We start from the raw sequence: 20529 nt of genomic DNA on the forward strand, positions 1-20529 counted from the left end.
GAGCTCTGGTAGCTCATTGGTTACGGTATTGACTAGTCATCTGATGGTCACTGGTTCAAGCTACGCCCCTGTTGGACCCTTGAGCAAGGCCCATAAACCTCAATTGCTTGAACTGCTGCAATTGTAAGTTACCTTGGATCACAGTTTCTGCCCTGTGCCATAAATTTGTAGTTTGGCAGTTGTAGCCTCATGATTAAGGTAGTGGACTAGTAATCAAAAGGTCGCCAGGTTGTCGCTGTTGGGCTCTTGAGCAAGGCCCTTAATCCTCAATTGCTCAGACAGCTTACTGTCACAGTATTGTAAGTCACTTTGGATAAAAGCATCTGCTAAATGTCTAAAATGTAAATGTTTATAGGTGGACTTAAATGTTGCAAAACTGCTATTAGATGGTTACTACATAAGGTTGCATAACAACCTTGTTACAGCCCTGAAAGTCTTTCCTTTTTAACTTTGTAACCACATCCATACAACCAACATGGCAAATGCCATCAATTTCACGGCTCCTTATGGATGTCCAAGTTGGACAATAAAAAAAGTGGGGGAACTTTAGTACTGGTGAAGACGTTGGTCTTCAATGGCAAAGAAGACCAAAAATGAATTCTTGATCAAATTGAATCTGACTATTTACATGAAGCCCAGATAACCAAACTGAAGCTTTAAAGCTGAATTCATTGGAAAAGACAATTATCCTTGAAAGGGTTAAAGGTAAAAGAGGACGAGGACAGCTAGCAAGAAGGCGTATGGATGCAATCAGAGGAACTATGAATGGGACATTAAACAGAAGACAGGATGCTCTGAAGAAACACTTGGGTGTGGGTGGGTGTGTTACAAATCAGCATCTGGATCTCTAGAGATCTTTAGCTCCACTTTTAATTTAAACCAACGTCCAGCTCTTGGAAATGTATTTAAATAAGTTTTTAACCAACAGGATGGATTAAAACAATAATTTCTTTGTTGGTTATCGGTTTTTATCCATAAGCCTAGGGCATGAAGTGCATCATGTATGCTTTATTAAAACCAGACTGTGTTACAGTGACCAGAACATGCAAATACATCTTAACTGGGGAATCATGCATGTAAATGTAGCAGAACAGTGCCTGTTTTTATTTTCTTTGCTTGAGTTGCTGCAGCTGTTTTTTTATGTAATGATGTAAATTGACTATAAATACATTGTGGGAATATATTCAGTGTAGCTACAGTTACATACACCAGCATGCTAATACAGTTTAAATACACTTTTATAGGTCATGTATGACATGACAGTCTTGGGATTTCAATGATTTCTGCAACTTTTTGTGACTAGATGATGATGGGGATTGTTATTATTATTGTTGTTATTATTGTTAGATCATGATTAATATTATTATTATTATTAATATTATAAATATAACCATCATTACTATACTGTTATTTTTGTTATGATTATTATTATAATAGTTATAATAATAATTATGATTATTAATACTGTTATCATTGTTATTATTTTTTTTTTTTTAATTATCTATTTTTTCCCCACTTTTTCCCCCCAATTTTTATCCCTATTCTAGTCATGTCCAATTACCCTGATTGTGTCCTCTATACTGATTCGACCCTTTTGCCGCTGACTGAGGACGCCACTCAACTGACTTGTGCCCCCTCCGGCACACAATCAGTACAGACTTGCATTTTTCACCTGTACGAGCCGAGTTCATACACCGAGAGACACTGCGCACGGAGGGTCACACCCCCCTCAATGTTATTCCTCAGTCCGCAGTCGTACCAGTCATGAGGACCTATGCTCCGACTCTACCCCTAACCCTGAACAACAGCCAAACGATGTTCATACTGCCGCCCAACCCAGTCGGAAAGGCAGAGCTGAGTTTCGATACGATGTATCTAGAAACCCAACTCTGGTGCGCTAGCGTACTTTACCGCTGCGCCACCTGAGCGGCATCATTGTTATTGTTATCATTATTATCATCATTATTATTACTGTATTAATATAATATATAATATTAATATAATTATCATAATTATTATGATTATTAATATTATTGTTTTGTTATTATTATCATTAATATTACTGTCATTATTATTATTGATTATTGTTATTATAATTGTTGTAGTAATAATAACAATTATGATTTGTTTATATGAGGGGTGGGCGATATGGCCCTAAAATAATATCATGATATTTCAGGTTATTTTTGCGATAACGATATTTTTGGCGACATAACAAAACACTGAAAAATATTTTATTTATTTTGAGAAAACACTATTGCCAAAAAAATAATGTTCAGGTTTTATTTAGAATTAATATAAGTTAACACATTGTAAAAATATGTAAGAATTACGCACACTTTTCTTTATTTCGTCTTTCCAGTAAAAATAATGTAACATAATGTAATGGCGAAGTCAGACAATTTCCATAGGGGTGGCCAGACTGAGACCATTGCTCACACAGGGGTCGCACAGAAACTGATACCTTTTTTTTTTATGTGGTCACTCACTCATTTACCTATACAGGCAGTGAGTGCCATGTAGAATTACATCACGAAGACCCGCATACTACTAAGCTTTTTTTCTCTTCATTTTCCCTGACAAGTAAAAAAATATATATATATAGCAACCTTAACATTATGAGGAAGAATTTCAAAGATATTCCTTTGCAATACTTTATCATTTGGCTGCCAACTTGTGTGTAATGATGACACTCAATTGAACCCCAGAACATGCCAGCGTGAATTCATGGAAAACACATTTTAATTTTCTTTTAACAATATGATACAGACTGACCAACACTATTAAGCCAAATCAGCACTGAAAATTGACTTTACTTTTAATAACCTTCTTCAATGCTGGAGCTTTTTAAAACAGAATATTTTCTTTTAAATAGAAGTGTTATTTAACTGCTATTAAATTGTTTCCCAACAAAATCCGCCCAATTTGGCGGATAAACGCACAATCTGGCAACACTGGAACGCGCAGAACCCGGTTGCACCTTTACTCGTAGCGCGCCACAATTACAACTAAGTACAGTAGCAGTAGTACTAAGCAGTAGTACTACTTCTGTGTTGTTGGTGGACATTAATGTTAAGAGTATTCCTGAACTGTTTGGTGGAGGTGCGCTGTTGAATTGCGTCCCTGTGTGAACCTGCGTGCAGAAATACTTCCACAAAAAAGTTGCCGGCAAAGCGGTGGTTGGGGTTTGGGTTGCCAAAGATTAATTTATGGTGGACTTGGAGTTTTTGGAACGAGCTCCTCAACTGCAGAGCCGCTTTCCGCCATACTCGTTGCTGTGCCCAAATGACGCATGTAACGAACATACGCCATTTGCGTAGCTGTGTGACGTCATTACGTAAACAACGCAGAATATCGCTATTATTACGATATGGGATTTTTTTTATCGTTTTAAAAATTATACCGGTATTATCGTGAACGATACGATATAGCACACCCCTAGTTTATATTGTGTTATTATTTTTATTATAATAGTTATGTTATTATTATTAATAATTATCTCTTAATATTATCATCATCCTCATTATTATTACTCCTATCATTCTTAATATTATTATTGTTATTATAAGTGTTATAATAATAACTATTATTATGATTATTATTAATTAATATTATCATTATTATCCTTATCATCATTATTATTTTTCCTCTTCTTTTTTTCTTCTTATTATTATTAGCATTGTTAGTATTTTCTTTATTAAGTTGCGTTTTTAAGTTGACTTGATTTTTCTGACAGATTTGCTTCTGACATTTGCACATTTGTCTTTCTTCGTACAGGAGCTTGTACAAGTTTAAGAGCTGGAGAACTAGAACTAACCATCATCACGTAATGGCCAATGTGGTGAGTATTAGCATGTTGATTCCAAATGATCATTAAAAATGTGCACAGGCCATAAACACCTTAATAATAATTTGTTAATTTGATAATTTGATTTGATATTTAATAGTATTTCAATAATACATATTTAACACATGATTAATGATCACTTATTCTTCTTTCAGATTGGCACCACTCTCGATTTAAAGGCATTCTTTAATCAGAACCTACCAAATGGTAAGTTCTTCTTTGCCATATGGCACAGCTTAAATACGTTTATCTTGGTTCTCCAGCAAGAGCGGGAAGAGACTGGGCGCAAGACAGGAATCTGGGAACAGATTCACAGAGAAATACTCACTTATGTTATGAAAAGCATTTCCAGTATTTAGGTACTCAGGTTCTAGTACCAGTCTCTAGTTTGCATATTGGAATTTTTTTAAATCAGGATGTGTGTGTATGTTGGGTGTGTGCTTTTGTGTACGTGTTGTTTACTGCTGTGTGCTTGCCAAGCAATGTCCAAAACTTAAGGGGTGAAACAAACAGTGTGTATAAGGGGAGGTGCTACAGTCTTTAAGCCTGTTAGAACCTGGAGGAGCCATGTGCTTATAACAAAAGCCTGTTCATAACAAATCATAAATAATAACTACAAAAAAAAAAAAAACTACCGGGGGTCAAATCTTCCACTCCCCATACCCCCAAAAGGGGGTTTCCTTTACATGTAGCTTGTGTAGACATGCCTCATTAACTTCAATGTGATTACACAAGCAGTTTGTTTGTTTATATGCCTCCCTCTTTGTAGTTGTAGAATTTGATCTGCATGTTGCTGGGATGCTAAGCCGTTTTTTTTTTTTTTATTAGTAGTAATGTTTTATTGTTATGACCTTCAAATGACTTCAAAAGAAATAATCTGAGCTTAGCAGAAGTGTCACAATTTCATGTAATATGAGTTAATCATTTTTTCATGTTGTAATGAAACCGTGATAAATGTTATTTAATTTCATTTCATGTTCATGTTTTACCACCGCTTTATCCTGATCAGGGTTACGGTGGGTCCGGTTTCCCTGCAGTCTTTATTGTGGGGCCTTGCCCGTCTTCCCCTGAAAGAGCTACTGTCATGTATATATGTAGATGCCCGACTGGCTAGGAGCACTGCTGGGGATTTCAACTCTGGATTTTTTAGTGGTTAAGGTATTGGACTAGTAAGCAGAGGGTCACCGGTTCAAGCCCCACCACTGCCAGGTTGCTGCTGTGGGGCCCTTAAGCAAGGCCCTTAACCCTCAATTGCTCAGACTGTATACTGTCACAGTACTGTAAGTCGCTTTGGATAAAGGCGTCTGCTAAATACTGAAAATGTAAATGTAGTTTGAAAATAGGATGGACGTCCAACAAGCTCAAGGTTGGGTGTCCACATACTTTTGGGCATATAGTGTAACTGCTCACACCATCAACGGTAATGAAGTGCCAATACTGTAATTTTTAAATGTTTTTAATGTAGCAAAAGTACAGACACAGTAGTTGCTTAGAGCTAGAAGCTTCCGTGGACAAGACTAGCTTTAGGAGAGGCGCCCTTTTTGTTTTTGGGTAGAATTTGAATTTAATTTGTGTAAATTTAATTATAGACATTTAACATTGTATTTCAAATACCAATACATGCCAATGCATAATTTATTTTGTGCATTTTCTATAATGTAATACGAATATCGAATAATGCCATTTGGGCAAATAAATGCTCCCATTCTTCATGAAGTGGGTCCAGATTTCTTCTTGAATCCCAAGTTTTTTCCCCCTACCCCTATTTTGGTTCCTCTGTAGCAACAAGTTTTGGGGGAGGGGCGGAGTGGTCTACGCTGTGTGTGTATGTGTGGGGTTGGGAATGAAGCTTGAGTGGTGAACTTTAGAAAAAGAGGCAGACCGCGGGGAGAAAAAGAAAGGTAGAAGGTATGGATGTACTGCTCATTCCTCTTCAAAAACAAGCAGGTAAAGAAATTAAAACATTGTTAGCTATGTCAGGTTCTTGTTGGTTCTTATATTCTGTTCTTATGTTCTGCTGTGTGTAAGTGACGTCAGTAGTAAGCGTCCACTCTGTTTTGGACTTGCAGGAGCACGGCTTGTCATGTAGTTAAATTTTTTCCACTTTTTGCTAATATCAGACTTATTGACATACAGAAAGTTGTAATTTAGGCTTTGGTTCATTGTGAATGTCTAGATCTAGGCATGATGTGTGCACTTTTGACTGTGCTAGACTGAAGCTCAGCTGTATTCTAATGAAGCTTTACTCATTGTTTCTATAGAGTGAGTCTCTGAAACATGCTTCTGCTGCCGCCTAACCCGCCTTCTGCTGCCTGCTGCAGCCTTGTCTAATGCACATAATCTGCTGCCATGCACTTTAAACCCTTGCCATTAACCTACTGCAGTTTATTCCTTTAAAATATACATATACAGGGGTTGGACAATGAAACTGAAACACCTGTCATTTTAGTGTGGGAGGTTTCATGGCTAAATTGGACCAGTCTGGTGGCCAATCTTCATTAATTGCACATTGCACCATTAAGAGCAGAGTGTGAAGGTTCAATTAGCAGGGTAAGAGCACAGTTTTGCTCAAAATATTGCAATGCACACAACATTATGGGTGACATACCAGAGTTCAAAAGAGGACAAATTGTTGGTGCACGTCTTTCTGGCGCATCTGTGACCAAGACAGCAAGTCTTTGTGATGTATCAAGAGCCACGGTATCCAGGGTAATGTCAGCATACCACCAAGAAGGACAAACCACATCCAACAGGATTAACTGTGGACGCAAGAGGAAGCTGTCTGAAAGGGATGTTCGGGTGCTAACCCGGATTGTATCCAAAAAACATAAAACCACGGCTGCCCAAATCACGGCAGAATTAAATGTGCACCTCAACTCTCCTGTTTCCACCAGAACTGTCCGTCGGGAGCTCCACAGGGTCGATATACACGGCCGGGCTGCTATAGCCAAACCTTTGGTCACTCGTGCCAATGCCAAACGTCGGTTTCAATGGTGCAAGGAGCGCAAATCTTGGGCTGTGGACAATGTGAAACATGTATTGTTCTCTGATGAGTCCACCTTTACTGTTTTCCCCACATCCGGGAGAGTTACGGTGTGGAGAAGCCCCAAAGAAGCGTACCACCCAGACTGTTGCATGCCCAGAGTGAAGCATGGGGGTGGATCAGTGATGGTTTGGGCTGCCATATCATGGCATTCCCTTGGCCCAATACTTGTGCTAGATGGGCGCGTCACTGCCAAGGACTACCGAACCATTCTGGAGGACCATGTGCATCCAATGGTTCAAACATTGTATCCTGAAGGCGGTGCCGTGTATCAGGATGACAATGCACCAATACACACAGCAAGACTGGTGAAAGATTGGTTTGATGAACATGAAAGTGAAGTTGAACATCTCCCATGGCCTGCACAGTCACCAGATCTAAATATTATTGAGCCACTTTGGGGTGTTTTGGAGAAGCGAGTCAGGAAACGTTTTCCTCCACCAGCATCACGTAGTGACCTGGCCACTATCCTGCAAGAAGAATGGCTTAAAATCCCTCTGACCACTGTGCAGGACTTGTATATGTCATTTCCAAGACGAATTGACGCTGTATTGGCCGCAAAAGGAGGCCCTACACCATGCTAATAAATTATTGTGGTCTAAAACCAGGTGTTTCAGTTTCATTGTCCAACCCCTGTACATTTCTGGCATGAAGCAGACGCTTTCATCCAAAGCGACTTACAGTATATGGTCCAAGCAATTCAGGGTTAAGGGCCCTGCTCAAGGGTCCAACAGTGGCAACCTGGCAGTGGTGGGGTTGAATCAGAATCACTTTTTTTGTATGTTACACATATAAGGAATTTGTTTTGGTGATACACATAATAATACACGTAATTGTACACAGAACACACATGTATGACATGTAACATGTTAACAGTCCGTGTGCTGTCTGGTCTGTATTTAACCAAGGGAGCAACTGGGGTTAAGAATTGTTACAGCTCTTGGAAAAAAAGCTGTTAGCATGTCTGGTTGTGTTTGTTTTTATTGTCCTGAGTCTTCTGCCAGACGGAAGTGTTTGAAAAAGGTGATGTCCAGGATGAGAGGGGTCTGCTGTAATTTTGCTGGTGCGCTTCAGCACTCTGCTCTTGTAGATGTCCTGAAGTGTTGGCAGACTACATCCAATGATCCTCTCCCTTACTTGTGTGCTTTGGATCATTGTCCTGTTTCATAACCCAGCTTAGTTTATCCTTAGGTCCTAAACTGACAGGCAGACAGACATTTTCCATGAGAATTTTCTGATAGAGAGCAGAATTCAGGGTTCCATCAGCTATGACAAGTCATTTAGCTCCTGCGGAAGCCATGCGGCCAGGGTCCATCACGCTACCACCATGTTTGACTGTTTGTGTCTTATGGTGGAATCCAGTGTTAGCTTAATGCAGATGTGACGGGACCCACAGAATAATCCACAAAATATGAAATGAAAACTCTTGAGAGCCATCTACATATTTTTGGCAAATGCAGGATGACACACTGTGGGTTTTTTTGCCCAGTGTCTTTCTTGTTGTGGAATCGTGTACTTTGACAACTGATACAAGTGAGATGTTGGTCTCACTGTGGTTCTCTGGAGTCCCAGAGCCTTAGCAACGATTATGGAACCCTTTCCAGACTGCTAGATTGCTTGAATCTCTTTACAACGTGGCATCATGTGCTGCTTCTTGAGACTTTTTACCCAGACAGGTTCTATTTAAGTGATGTTTAGATGAAACAGGTCTGGTAGTAATCATGCCTGGGCGTGGCTAGTGAATTTGAACCCACTTGTCAATTGAATTTGGTAGAGCTGACCAGCATTTTTCCTTCAACAGATATAAACAGTTTTGAAAAAGCGTTTTGTGTTTATTCTGGTTATGTTTGTCTAAAATTAAAATACTTTATAATCTGAAACAAATAAGTGTCACTTGCAGAAACAGAAGAAATTGGAAACACAACACATTACTCAGATTTTTCTTTTTTGTTTTTGCTTACCATAATTTACTTACATTACTGCATTTTCTTGCTTACCTTATTTTTGTATCTTGACCTTTTTTAAATTTTACTTTTACTTACCCTGTGTTTACATTTATTTATTTATTTTTTGCTGTTTCATTTATGCCAAGTTGTCTTCTGCTGCTGCGGACCCTTATTGCGCCCGAGGAGGGTATATTTGTCCTATGCACCCTCTTAACACGTGAACAGTTCACTGACCCCCTCTTATTCACCCATACCTTGGTGGTTTCATGCATAAGGCCAGTCTCACACAAGGAGATTCACATGTTGATCTCCACTTCTTTACTGGCGCCTCGGGCTACTAACAAGGGTTCTCGCACAGTGTTGTTTTCCCATCCAGCATACTAGTGGCCTATTTTATCTGCTGCTGGCACTTCCAATTGTGCCTGCTAGGGGGCGCCCAGCCGACCTTGGGGAGTCACTTGCCTATTTAAATAGCATGAAATGACATGACATGGTAAATTTAAAGTATGATGCATCTAGCCATTTAGCACTTTAAACAATCATTGTCTGCTGTTTGGACATTTCACAAGTGCACATGCCTGGCATAGGGTATTCAACAGGTAAAATCACAGCACACATAATGGTAAATAATAAATCTGACAATAGCATTTTCTAAGCTAAGATCTTACTATTATGGTCTTGGGTAAATAAACATGTGCTGTTGAGTGACATATTATGGACTTTGCATGTAAACACTGAGCACAAATGTGTCCAAATGTCTGTGTAGGTGTAGTAATGGCTGTGCTGTTTTACATACCTGGTCAGTAGACACTTTCAGAAGGCTGGTCGCTGTGGGATTTTTTTTTCTAGATTTCCCCCTTTATCTCCCAATGTAGTCTTTTTCTTGCTTTTTTCCCCCTTTTCTCCCGAATTACCCAATTGCATTCCTTCCTCTCTACTGATGCCGATCCCCACCCTGATTGAGGAGAGTGAGACTGACACATGCCCCCTCTGACACGTGTGCAGTAGCCGACTGCATCTTTTCACCTGCACGAGGCGAGTTCATATGTGGACCAGCTTTGTGTACAGAGAGCCACACCCTGAATCAACGCATTATCCCTCAACTCTGTGCAGGCGCCATCAGCCAGCCAGCAGAGGTCGTAATTGTCTCAGTTATGAGGAGTCCTTATCCAGCTTCCACTCTGTATGAACAACAGCCAATCATTGTTCATGTAGGCGCCCAGCCCAGCCGGATGACAGAGCTGAGTTTTGAACCGACGAGTTTGAAATGTCAGCTCTGCCAATGTAGTTTTTTTTCAGTTCCTGATTATGAATCCATTGCCACTTGTACAACCCCAGTCCTAAAGAGCTGGATCAACACACACTCTCTCCGACACGGGTCCAATCTGGGGCCGCTTCTTAACACCTGCTGTTGTTGGGTTCCCACACAGAGCTGTATCATACAGAGAGCTACGCTATTACTAAATATAGATGGCATTGTGGTGATGCTAAATAAATTGAGTCTGGCATAGTAACATGGGTCTTGAAGACCTTGGTGCAGCTCAGATTTTGAATGGAACTGGGTGACTTTGTGAGGGTAAATACATCGGTGTGTGTTGATGCAGTGTTGCCAGGTAGTGTCAGACCAACTGCGACTTTTGTCAAGAAGCAGTCACTCACTCAGTAACTTTGGTTAATGGGAGTCCCTTTCTATTGATAGAGGAGCTACAGTCAGTAATTGTACACCCACCAATGTTCTCAAAACCAGAAACATTTACACAACTGACTTAAAATGGATTAACATGTATTTAGTATTAAAATTGTATTATGAAATTGCGTGTAAACAAACTAAGCACCATGTTTTTACAGTCAAATCCAAATGTGGCTACATTAGTTAAGTTTTTAGTACTTTCTGCACACTTTGAGTGAATGGGTGAGTGTCTGCCTTGCGTCTAGTGTTTTTAGAGTCCTGCTGGACCTGCCTTGACCCTGATCTGGTTAAAGCAATTATTGAAGATGAAGTACAGCGTAGTCATCTTTTGTGCCAAGTGCCGCAACCCTAACCAGGGTAAAGCGGTTGATGAAAATGTGAGGGGCGATACAACTCTAATACAATGCCTATGGTTGTTAAACGGGATGTATAGTGTTTTTTGGCCTGGCTCTGCCAGTTTTTGCTTCATTGTTAGCAATATTAGCATATTTGGATGACATTCATCCAGTAATGTGTAGTGTGTGGGTGTCTGGTGTTATCTGATGCCGTAACCACTACGTGTATAGTATTTTCTGTCCTGCATGCTTAAAGCCCATTTGCATTGCCTGGCATTCATATGTAACAGGGATTTGCATTCCCATTCAGACACCCAGACCCTTTGAACACGTCACATCCAACGACTCTGCGTATATTCATCTGATACACACTAAGCCTTTTCTTTATTGTTGGGACACAACCACCCACACATGAACATGTCTGGTCAAAGATGCCCTTTTGAGACGTGGTGCACCATATTTCTGACGTTTAATCTGTAAAAGTCGTCTCGGGTTATCGTTACAAGCGATTTGTAATTTTACCAACACATTTATGAGAGCTCACAGAACTGTCAATCACATATCCAGGCACTTAGACTAATGCACTGTCAAAATGTTAGAACGATAGTTAATTTATTAAGTGTAATACTGCTTTTATATGTATTATTTGCAGCATTGATTTACAATGTAAGTCCTTTCTGTTGTCTGTTTGCAGGTAACATTTCCTTTGTAGCATCATCCAACTACAGTCCTGTCAGTAAACTGACTTTAGGAGCAGTGAATTCAAATGTGGGAGCACCAATGGTGAGTCCTCTGCACTAACCATATCTCTTGTAAATGTCTATTGAAGAAAAACTGTTATATTTATCTATGCAAATGTTTGGGTGGTATAAAAGCTTGAGTAAAGAAGGATGTGGCAGTTGGCAGGCTAATTTTAGTGTTTCAGTAGCACAACAATAATACAAGTCTGGTGCTAAAATAATTGACTGAGGCACTTATTAATAAAGGTTTTGCATGTGTTGAAATGTATGCAAACTTAGTAAGCATAAAAATAAAGCTGATTTTTTTTTTACACAGGCCTCATTTATAAAACCTGTCTACAAGCAAATTAGTCGATTAGTCAGCGATTATTTATGTCATACCCTCCATCTCTGCCTTAACATAAAACCCTGTTATGTAATTTAAGTTCCAATATCAAATTAAAATAATGACCCATGAAACATGAATATGAAACTTAAGCTTGATAGTTTAATTAAATATATTTGAAACATTAATACACAATCACAATAAAAAAAATTCTATGAAATAAGAAAGCTTTGGACAGCATTAGAAACTGTTATGTTTCAGAAGTTATCACTCTGGAAGTCAAAAACATTTATAACATGTGGTTGAGAAACATGTGAATGCTGTCTGTGAAGACCTCAGCCATCTGAGGGGAGCATGAACCTCTTCTCTTCTCATCCACACTCCATTGCTTAGTGCTATTAATGGAAAGAGCAAAAGAGAAAGCTGTATTAATTATCACAAACTGAAGGCTATGTATCATAGTTTATTACTAATAGTGTACTGGCTATGCCAACTAAACCATAACAGGTTAAATATCTTAACTGAATTATCTGCTGAGCTAACTAGCTATCATTAAGTGGAGGAGGCTTATTATTTAGAATGAATGCTCTTATTAACGAGAGCAAAAAATATGGAAGACGAGACAGGGTAACGTTAGGCTATAATGTTAAGTTATATAACGTTACTCATATAAATGACTGATTAACTATTGCACTTAATGCGTTAGCTAGTAAACAAACCTGAAAAATAGCGAACTCTTAGAAAGTTTTCCGACAGGTACTCTAGCATTAACAAACATGAACTACGTTGGTTAAAGCACAAAGCGGTGTAAAAACTTACCGTAATAACGCTGCTCATCACAGCTGCAAGGCGTTTCACCGGAGTGCCGGCGTGAAACCACAACTCTGCTCTGTAGTCAGTGTTGCCAACTCTTCAGTAAGGAAAGTAGCTATTGGCTGTCCTAAAAGTCGCTAGAAGTCGCTAAATGACGTCATCGCCTAATTTGCATAAGGTCAATTTGCGTGTAATTGACGGTGTAGAAGAGGAATAACATCGTGGGAGAGACAAAAAGTGGGTAAAAACACCCTAAATATGTTTAGAACTACAGATGAACGTTCTTCTGTTGATTCGTAGTTTGTTTTTGTTTTTTAAGACAACACTGAGCTACTCTGAGCAGGGTTGCCAGATTGCGACAGTAATTTTCAGCCAAAATGCATGAAAAAACGCCCAAAACACAGGATAAGCAGATGATGTTTAGCATTTCACAAATAATAAACCAGTTAAACCATCATGACCTACAAATTAATATCTTAAAATGTACAGATCAGTAATTATACATTATAAAGGACAAATTTTTTTTGCTTGCATGTCTTTAAAGTAGCCTGCCAAGTTTGTAAAATGCATTATTTGTTAGGACACAACCCTTTGCATGTAAATAAAAATAAACTTGCAAGCAATGAAAGTTCAACCTCTCGTACATATGAGACTTGCTTACCTTCATATTCAACTCAAATCACTTGTCTAACATATGAATCACTGTATTGATGGGCGTGGCAACAGTGTCTTGGACTGGAAAGAATAACCTGTCAATCAAACTTTTGACAACGGGTTGGATGTGGTGGGAGAAGGTAGGGAGAAGGGAGACCTATTTATATTCCACCTGCTTTAGCAATAGCTTTTTTTATTTATATTTTAAGCTGCCAAAATTATTACAAACCAGCCCAAATTTTGTCCACCTGCCATCCGCTCATTTTTTATTTTTATTTTTTTCCTCCGAATTTTCTCCCCAATTTTTCTCCCAATTTTTAGTGCTTCCAATCTGTCTTCCGCTGCTAACAGGCACACCAGACCTGCATCCAAGGAGAGCACGCCGCTGCCCCACGCCTTCTTTACACGTGTACAGCCCTCCTCTTCTCGTCCGTGCATTCTGCACGGGCGTCTCTTCTGCAAGTCAGGGTCCTTACACAGCGCATGAAGACCCACCCACCCACATATAGTCCGGTCCCCCACCCTGCAGGCACTGCCAATTATGCCCACCAGATGGCGCCCAGCCGACCGGTGGCAACACCGAGCCTCGAACCGGGAGGTTCAGAAACTCGGTGCTGGTGCGTCAGCGGAATATCCCGCTGCGCCACCTGGGGGCCACCATCCGCTCATTTTGGTGGAAAACCGCCCAATCTGGCAACACTGACTGTGATACTGACCGCACGTGCTTTGGGAAGGGGGAGGGGCTCATGGCAGGACCCGCTGCTCGTTGAGGACAGTAACTGCAGAACAATGTGTGTTTTCACGTTCGAGTCTCCAAAAGTCTCCAATAACACCAGAAAAAGTCGCTAGATTTGTCGCTAGTCGCTTTAAGAAAAAAAAAAGTCGCTAGAGGGGTCTGAAAAGTCGCTAAATATAGCGACAAAGTCGCTAAGTTGGCAACACTGTCTGTAATGTCTGCGTCCAGCTCGTTTCTTTGGGTTATTTTGGCTGAAATACTTTAGAAAGTTTCAGTCTCTTTATCTTTGCCTCTCTGTCTTCATAAACTCCCCGCTGCGCCACGGAAGCGATGCTGCGCCCCCTGCAGTCCCTTTAGTGCATTGCATCAATAACGACTAGTCGACAATGAAATTCCACATCAACAAATTTTTATAGTCGACGTTATCGACTACGTCGACTAATCGTTGCAGCCCTACATAAAACATTGATATAAATGAGGATTTATAAACATGAGCTTGCACTAGGCTGGTACAGTGTGATAGTGACTTGTTTACCCATGATTACCTTACATTGGTATTTTTAAAGTACTGATTAAAATGCTTTTTTAATGTTATTATCATAGAATTTCTTTTACTGTTCCTCATACTCAGGGTGTGTTCGAAAAGCTAGTGAGCTCTCTACGTAGACAGCATTTTACGTCATCCTGTGCGCGCTCCCAAGAAGGAAGTTGTTCGAAATCCTAGATGCCTTAAAATCCTCACTTCTGAGGCATCTTATTATTTCAATGTTATTTTGGCTCAAGAACGAGTGAGCGTCCGACGCTGCCTTAGTGATCAAGGCAATCCCAGCATTCATTGCGGGTCGGGTGCTCTTCTATCACAGAAAAATAAACATGGCTGACGGGGCGGAGAAAAGAATGGAGTTATTTTCAAATGTAAATAAAATATTACTGATTTTTAACTTGTATAAAGTTGTACCGAGTGTTTTTATTTGCAAGTTCGGGCTTGTCAGGAAATTGAACCGTTACCGGTAAATGAAGGAAGATGTTATATTGACGTTAGCGTGCTGTGCTACCTCAATCCATTGGTTTTAATGGCAAGATGCTAAACGCGAAATGCGAAACCCGATGGAATCACTATCTAAGTAATGCGTTCGAATAACCTGACTTATAAGTCACTGACTTATTAGAATCCTCTCTACTAAGGCAGCTGCCTATGTAGACAGTAAGACAGCAAGGCAGCTCCCTAGGTTTTCGAACACACCCTTAGTGACTTTCAAATCCCTAAAATCTTATTTTTACTTCTTACTCCTCACTGTATCTTCTTAATTCCTTGTTGTTTTTCTTTCTCTTTCATTTTAAAACTGAGATGCTAATTTGGACAAAAGATTATTAGGATATGAATGAGGGGATTATTTAATAACTTAGTCCACAACAAATAAACTGATACATTAAAAGCTAAAGTTGGCTTAGCAGAAGACGTTTGATGATTAGCAACCTTTCATGAATTTACATATTTCATATATATATATACACACACACACACACATTGATCAACCATAACATTAAAACCACCTCCTTGTTTCTACACTCACTGTCCATTTTATCAGCTTCACTTACCATATAGAAGCACTTTGTAGTTCTACAATTACTGACTGTAGTCCATCTGTTTCTCTGCATGCTTTGTTAGCCCCCTTTCATGCTGTTCTTCAATGGTCAGGACCCCCCACAGGACCACTACAGAGGTGGTGGTGTGTTAGTGTGTGTTTTGCTGGTATGAGTGGATCAGACACAGCAATGCTGCTGGAGTTTTTAAATACCATGTCCACTCACCGTCTAAATCTACAAGGTGGACCAACTAGGTAGGATTGTCTAATAAAGTCAGAGACGATCGCTCATCTATTGCTGCTGTTTGAGTTGGTCATCTTCTAGACCTTCATCAGTGGTCACAGGACACTGCCCACGGGGCGCTGTTGGCTGGATACATTTTTGGTTGGTGGACTATTCTCAGTCCAGCAGTGACAGTGAGGTGTTTAAAAACTCCATCAGCACTGCTAAGTCTTATCGACTCATACCAGCACAACACACACTAACACACCACCACCACCATGTCAGTGTCATTGCAGTGCTGAGAATGATCCACCACCTAAATAATACCTACAGCATGAAAGGGGGCTAACAAAGCATGCAGAGAAATAGATGGACTACTGTCAGTAATTGTAGAACTATAAAGTGCTTCTATATGGTGTGTTTATATATATATATATATATATATATATATATATATATATATATATATATATATATATATATATATATATAAAACATTATATATTTATAACAGTAGAACACTATTATGGAGTATTTGCAATGATTTGCCATAGTATAGGGACTACACGTAGTAAAAGAAAATCAATGTGCAGACGATAAAACTGCTATAACGAGCAGCGCCCTCTGTTGGATAAAGTAGTAATGACATCATAGGTGCTCGTCATCTAGAACATTGGTTCATCTCAACCGGGGGCCGAGGACCACTAGAAGAGTAAAAGGAGTCACACGTGATGAGACGGGGAAATTAATAGGCTATTGCCATATGGGGGATTTTTTGTGATGTCATATAGATCTGTTTTAAACTACCATTAGGTAATGTTGGGTCTTTAAGGATGGACACATACAGTATTTGATTTGCCCAATACAAAAATCAACAGGCAGCAACATTGAAAGATTCCAATTCAGTTGTTGATGCAGATCACTATATCATTTGTTAGCCTTGCTGAAAGTGTAAGAATAATATCATAACTCGTGTCAAGGAGGTCTTAGAATAATTTTTTTTTAACCACTGACCTAGAAACCTCTGCTGCTGCTCTCTCCTCACTTAGAAGGTTCTTCCGGAGTCACTAGGTGCAATGCAGCAACACACCCCAGACGGAAACCCCAGCCAATCATAGCCAGTCATGTCTTTAGATGTCCGGCTAGTCGATAGCAACCATTGTGATTAATAAAATAAATACCATATAGAAGCACTTTGTAGTTCTACAGTTACTGACTGTAGTCCATCTGTTTCTCTGCATGCTTTGTTAGCCCCCTTTCATGCTGTTCTTCAATGGTCAGGACCCCCACAGGACCACTACAGAGCAGGTATTATTTAGGTGGTGGATCATTCTCAGCACTGCAGTGACACTGACATGGTGGTGGTGTGTTAGTGTGTGTTGTGCTGGTATGAGTGGAGTTTTTAAACACCTCACTGTCACTCCTGTGATCACTGATGAAGGTCTAGAAGATGACCAACTCAAACAGCAGCAACAGACGAGCGATCGTCTCTGACTTTACATCTACTAGGTGGACCAACTAGGCAGGAGTGTCTAATAGAATGGACAGTGAGTGGACACGGTATTTAAAAACTCCAGCAGCGCTGCTGTGTCTGATCCACTCATACCAGCACAACACACACTAACACATCACCACCATGTCATTGTCACTGCAGTGCTGAGAATGATCCACCATCTAAATAATACCTGTTCTGTGGTGTTCCTGTGGTAGTCCTGACCATTGAAGAACAGGGTGAAAGCAGGCTAAAGTATGTAGAGAAACAGATGGACTACAGTCAGTAATTGTAGAACTAAACACCGCACTACACTATACTACACTTTGTAAAAGATGTTACCATGTCAATTAATTTGACCAGGGGTTTCTAGACCCTTTTATAACTCCCTGTCTTTTCTTTGTCCACTGCAATACACTGTGCGGCCACATGATGGCAGTGTAATCACTTAGTATTCCACCCACTGCGCTGCCTGCTGTTCGTGGTACACATTGTACAAGATTTATGTATGAATTATGTATGTATGTATGCTGTGTGGATGTGTAGAGGACAAACAAGGGAGCGGGTAGTAGAGGTCACTGGGACTATGCAGTATTAACATACAGAAGAGAGGAGGTGGGGAGGAGATTTATAGGGTAAAACCGTTCATTGAGAAGCCCGCTGATGGAATGATACAGAGCTCAGGAGGTCAAGGAGGAGATCTAGGAGCAGGGGGAGTGAAGGATGATAAGCCTTGGTAAAATGGAGCAGAGAGAAGGAAAGACTGCCCCATTCAGCTCGGTTTGTAGAGAACAGAAGTCTGTGTGTCTCACTCCATTAATGTTCTCGTTAGCGTGGTAGCGATGACACACGTGACTTCCTTTTACAAGCCCACACGGCAGCATGGGCCTCACACATTAGCTAACTGTACGCTAGAGAGGTGAGGGGACAGTCAGAGGTGAAGATAGCACCATGGATGGAGGGAGGGTGGGTGGGGGTTTGGAGGATGAGATGAAATGGAGGAGGAAGGCAAACCCCATGAAGGTGACTTACGCTTAATCCTCTATAGGCTGCACCCCCCTCGAGGCTGGATCACACACCCGTGAATGAAGACGCTCTCTCGCACCCACACATCCTCTTTCGTCCTATAATTGTGTGTTCCTTTAATGTAGCTTTTATGGTATGTGAGCAAAGAAATTGAAAAGCCCTGGATGCTATATTAAGCTGTATCTATCGCCTGTGTCTCTCCTTGTAGATCATAAGCACGCCTCAGAGAGTGGCTCACCCAGGAAGCATCCTCATCGGCAGCCCTTTCACGCCACACACTACACCTGCTACCATGGTAACACAAGGATGCCCTCCAGAGGGCAACGAATGGACCCCAGGGTGTGTACTCCCTCCCCCATGTTCACACATCGACCTGAAGTGCTAATTGATTCCGAGATTGATTAGACAGAATGCCAGAGCAGAGAGTTTGATTGCTGAGGGAAGTGACTCACACAATCAGACTTATTGGTAGAACATTAATCCTGTAGTAGAGTTTACGCACTGTCGCCTCGCAGCAAAAAGGTTCAGGGTTCGATTCCCAGGTGCAGCAGTCAGGGTCCTTTCTGTGTGGAGTTTGCATGTTCTCCCCATGTCTGTGTAGGTTTCCTCCCACAGCCTAAAGACATGAAGGTGAGGTGAATTGGAGATATAAAATTGTCCACGACTGTTTGACATTAAACTGATGAATCTTGTGTAACCAGTGATTATCTGTCCTGTCAAGAATGTAACCAAAGTGTGTAAAACATGACGTTAAAATCCTAATATATAGTAAATATTAATAATAATAATAGTAGAGTTTACGTTCTTGGACCTAATCTGGTATAAAAAGTATGTAGACACCCATTTTATTATCAGGTTTAGCTGTTTCAGCCAAGCCTATTGCAAAAAATGCAATAAAATCAATTACACCAAAGAAATGATGTGTTTCAAACTTTGGGAACAGTTTGGGGAAGGCCTTTTTGTATTTCAGCATGACGGTGCCCCTGTGTACAAAGCTACATCCATAAAGACATGGTTGGACCAGTTTGGTGTGGTGTTCTATAAATAGGTCAGGCACCTTTGTTGGACAGCCTGTCTCTCGGCTGACGTTCCAATTCATCCTAAAGATACAACTCGGTAACTGGATTCGACCAGACTGCGAGGGAATGATGGAAATACATAAATAGAATATAACTTTGCTGTTTTACTTTTTCTGTAATCTGTTTTTTGGGCAGCTGAAATATTAGAATTAACAAGTAAATTAAATTAAAGATTTATTTGCCTGGTGACAGAATGCCCCAAATACACCAAGGATAGAGAACAAATACACATGCCTGAAACCTCAAAAAAACTCTTACACAAGACAACACAAGAACAGTTTTAACATACCTAGCAGGCATAAAAATGGACCAAAATGTAAAGACAAGATAAAATAAACAGACAGAAACATAAAGCCCATTTTTGCCAGTAAATGACTCGTGTTAAACCCCAAATAAATAAATAAATAAGTAATTTGCCTGGTGACCTTTAAATTATTTTATTTGTCCACCCCTAATATTGCACCAAATTTTGCCAGTAAAACTGAAATTAATGAATTTTATTATTTTCTTATTACTGCAAAACATGTTTCTCAAGATTTATCGATAAAGAATTGTTATCGTTTTCTATTCTTTTCTTTTTGATTTTTTTGTAGGAACAAGAAACGGACACATGATTTTATGGACTCGTATTACTCAGACAGGTAAGCGCCACTGTAAAATAGAAATGATTCTTCTTATAAAACTGTACTTCAGTTATTGCTACGATTAAGCAGAATTAGGATCAGCTTTACTGAAAAGTAATAGGTTTCATAAAGGAAAGAGGAAAACATGCTAAACTTGTAATACTGAACTCTAAGAAAAATTCCCATCAGAAAATGGCTTTAAAGATGGCAGACCAAGTACTTAGTACCCATAGTGGGTAGATCTTTAGATTCTTGATTGAAAGCTTGTGGGTTTGAATCCTGGTTCTGCAATGCAGCCACTGTCGGGTCCTTGAGCAAGGTTCTTAACAATCTTGTCTCAAAGGGGCGTCATACAGTGACTGACCCTGCAC

The 20529-nt window shown here is 40.0% G+C and overlaps 1 protein-coding gene across 5 annotated transcripts in view; it reads left to right on the plus strand.

Annotated features, from left to right (window-relative positions):
- tfdp2 (transcription factor Dp-2) overlaps positions 1 to 20529 on the plus strand; it is a 62847-nt gene that overhangs the window by 21301 nt on the left and 21017 nt on the right. For 3 of the 5 annotated variants that reach the window (XM_063016675.1, XM_063016674.1, XM_063016676.1), the window contains exons 2-6: positions 3778 to 3841; positions 4003 to 4054; positions 11556 to 11644; positions 18665 to 18795; positions 20129 to 20176. In XM_063016675.1, coding sequence (XP_062872745.1) covers positions 3830 to 3841; positions 4003 to 4054; positions 11556 to 11644; positions 18665 to 18795; positions 20129 to 20176 — 332 coding nt within the window. In that variant the 5' untranslated portion in view covers positions 3778 to 3829. Of the gene's footprint in view, positions 1 to 3777; positions 3842 to 4002; positions 4055 to 5672; positions 5795 to 11555; positions 11645 to 18664; positions 18796 to 20128; positions 20177 to 20529 lie in introns of those variants that run through there. The other 2 variants (XM_063016678.1, XM_063016677.1) reach the window with 2 other exon arrangements.

The sequence above is a fragment of the Trichomycterus rosablanca genome, chromosome 20, assembly GCF_030014385.1.
Source record: "Trichomycterus rosablanca isolate fTriRos1 chromosome 20, fTriRos1.hap1, whole genome shotgun sequence".
Lineage (NCBI taxonomy): Eukaryota > Metazoa > Chordata > Actinopteri > Siluriformes > Trichomycteridae > Trichomycterus > Trichomycterus rosablanca.